The sequence below is a fragment of the Hyperoodon ampullatus genome, assembly GCF_949752795.1.
Source record: "Hyperoodon ampullatus genome assembly, chromosome: X".
Taxonomy (NCBI): Eukaryota; Metazoa; Chordata; class Mammalia; order Artiodactyla; family Ziphiidae; genus Hyperoodon; species Hyperoodon ampullatus.
Window position 1 is genome coordinate 20,518,024 of NC_136913.1, and position 2,346 is coordinate 20,520,369.

The 2,346-nt window shown below is 49.8% G+C and overlaps 1 protein-coding gene across 1 annotated transcript; it reads left to right on the forward strand.

Moving 5' to 3' along the window:
• Positions 1 to 274: 274 nt before the first annotated feature.
• On the forward strand, positions 275 to 1,318 carry LOC307069582 (melanoma-associated antigen B4-like; the record flags this gene model as incomplete). Its single annotated transcript, XM_079727967.1, has 1 exon — positions 275 to 1,318. The coding sequence occupies one exon, from the start codon at positions 275 to 277 to the stop codon at positions 1,316 to 1,318; it is 1,044 nt and encodes a 347-aa protein (XP_079584093.1).
• Positions 1,319 to 2,346: the final 1,028 nt, after the last annotated feature.

A 2,346-nucleotide genomic window follows, 5' to 3' on the forward strand; every position in this document is an offset into this window, starting at 1 on the left:
CCGTACCGCCCAGGCAGGGCTGGCTGGCTGTGCCCCAAGGCTCACCCGACCGTCCTCCACAGGGCTCTCAGGGGACAGGCTGAGCAGGAGAACAGGAGCCCTGTGGGCCCTCGGGCAGTGCCCTCAAGGACCCTGCACAGGCGGCCTTGGTTAAAGCCAGGGAGGACTCTCCCCGCTGAAGGTGCTCACAGCATCTCCTTGTCCCTCCCGCAGGTGCCCTCGTTGCCTGCCTTCCTGCCCACACTCCCGCCTGCTGGCCCTGACCTGTGTCATCATGCCTCAGAACCTGAAGAGCAAGCGCGATGCCCGTGAGAAACACCGCCAGGCCCGGGGGAGCACTCAGAGTCTCAAGGGTGCCCAGGCCACTGAGGCGGCGGCGGCGGCAGAGATAGAAGAGTCGCCCTCCTACCCCGTTTCTGTTTTTCGGGGTACTCCCCTGAGCTCCTCTGTTGCTGGCACTCGCCAGGAGCCTCAGGGAGCCCCAGCCACGAGCTCTCGTGCTGCAGGGGTTTCATGCCCAGGATCTGAAGAGGGTGCCCAGAGCCAAGATGAGAAAAGTGCAAGTACCGCCCAGGCAGCACCTTACACTCACAGCACTTACACCGATCCTCTGACCAGGAAGGTCTGCAAGGTGGTGCAGTTCCTGCTGGAGAAGTACAAGAAGAAGGAGCCCATCCCGAAGGCTACACTGCTGAAGATTGTCAACAAGACGTACAACAAGCACTTCCCTGATGTCCTCAGGAGAGCCTCTGAGTGCATGGAGCTGGTCTTTGGCCTTGATCTGAAGGAAGTCAACCCCGGCAGTCACTGCTACACCCTCATCAGCAAGCTGAGCCTCCGCAGCGAGGGAAATCTGAGTGATGAGTCGGGGCTGCCCGTGTCCGGTTTCCTGATGACTCTCCTGGGCATGATCTTCAAGAAGGGCAACCGTGCCACCGAGGAGGAGTTCTGGGATTTCCTCAATGCATTGGGTTTGTATGCTGGGAGGAGGCACTCGATCTTGGGGGAGCCCAGGAGGTTCATCAAAGATCTCGTGCAGCAGAAGTACCTGACGTACAGCCAGGTGCCCAACAGCGATCCTCCGAGCTATGAGTTCCTGTGGGGCCCGAGAGCCCACGCTGAAACCAGCAAGATGAAAGTGCTGGAGTATATGGCCAAGCTCACTGATACCGTCCCCAAGGCCTTACCAGGTCTCTATGAGGAGGCTATGAAAGATGAGGTAGAGAGAGCAAGAGTGAGAGCCGCGGCCAGGGCTGCAGCTGTTGCTGAGCGCAGAGCACGTTCCAGGGCCAAGGCCCGCAGCTCCTCCCACATGTAGGGAGGGAGGCCGCGGGCAGACTGCTCACTTTGTTTTGGAAGAGAGCAGTCAGGCTCCTAAATAGTGCAGAGTAGTAGGGGTGGAGGGAACAAAGTATAGATCTCGTTTATCTTCCTGTTTTACACTAGTAACTTCTATATATTATTGATTGATTTATTTAGGTTTTTTCAAATGTTTTTTCTTGTAATAGATAGTGTGTTTTCTTAAGAATATGAATTCGTGAATGACATTACTTGCATACTTATTGCTGTTCAAAGAGTTCTAAAGTTACAGTTTTGGTATATATAAAAGAAATTCACAAACCATCTATATTTTCTGTATGATCCAGAAGTAGAAAACATGGCAGTGCAATAGAGATTTTCATGGAAATGTGAAAGGCGACCACAGAAAATATTTAGAAACAAAAAATGTAGAAAACAGAGTAAAAGGTATTAATTCGTAGTTTGCCTTATTTCTTTCTTTTGGTAGAAATAAAAGATACTTTGACTGATTTAGCTCATTTGTGAGTATTTGTTTCTTTTGTCTTGGTGCACTGCATATTCTCTGCCACCTACTGGATTAAAAATAAACTCTGACGGGAGGGTGGTATTTTGGGGGTTCATAATAATCATATCATAACTGCCATTCATCAAAAACCCAATATTTCTTAGTGAGTATGCCACTGCTTTCCATGTAGTACATAACATTCCAGCATTCATGCAGGATAGGATTTAGCAGACTGCCTTTATAGGTGAATAACTTGCAAATTTCTCAAGTTCACAAGACTGATTAAGGGACCTTGCTGGGTCTAGTCCCCTGGTCTGGAATCGTCTAGAGCCTACACTCTTCCACTCCTCCCAGCCTAAGCCAGACCTTACGTCTTTTAATTCATTTTTCTTCTCACCACTCCAAAATGTATCTCATGGGATAAAAGGGGCCCTGTTCCCAAAGCACTGTTTTGGATTACAGTAACAGTAACGCTGAATAAGTGAATGCTATGAATAAAAAAAATTATTTTGGTGACAATGGGGTCTTCTACATATGCAACG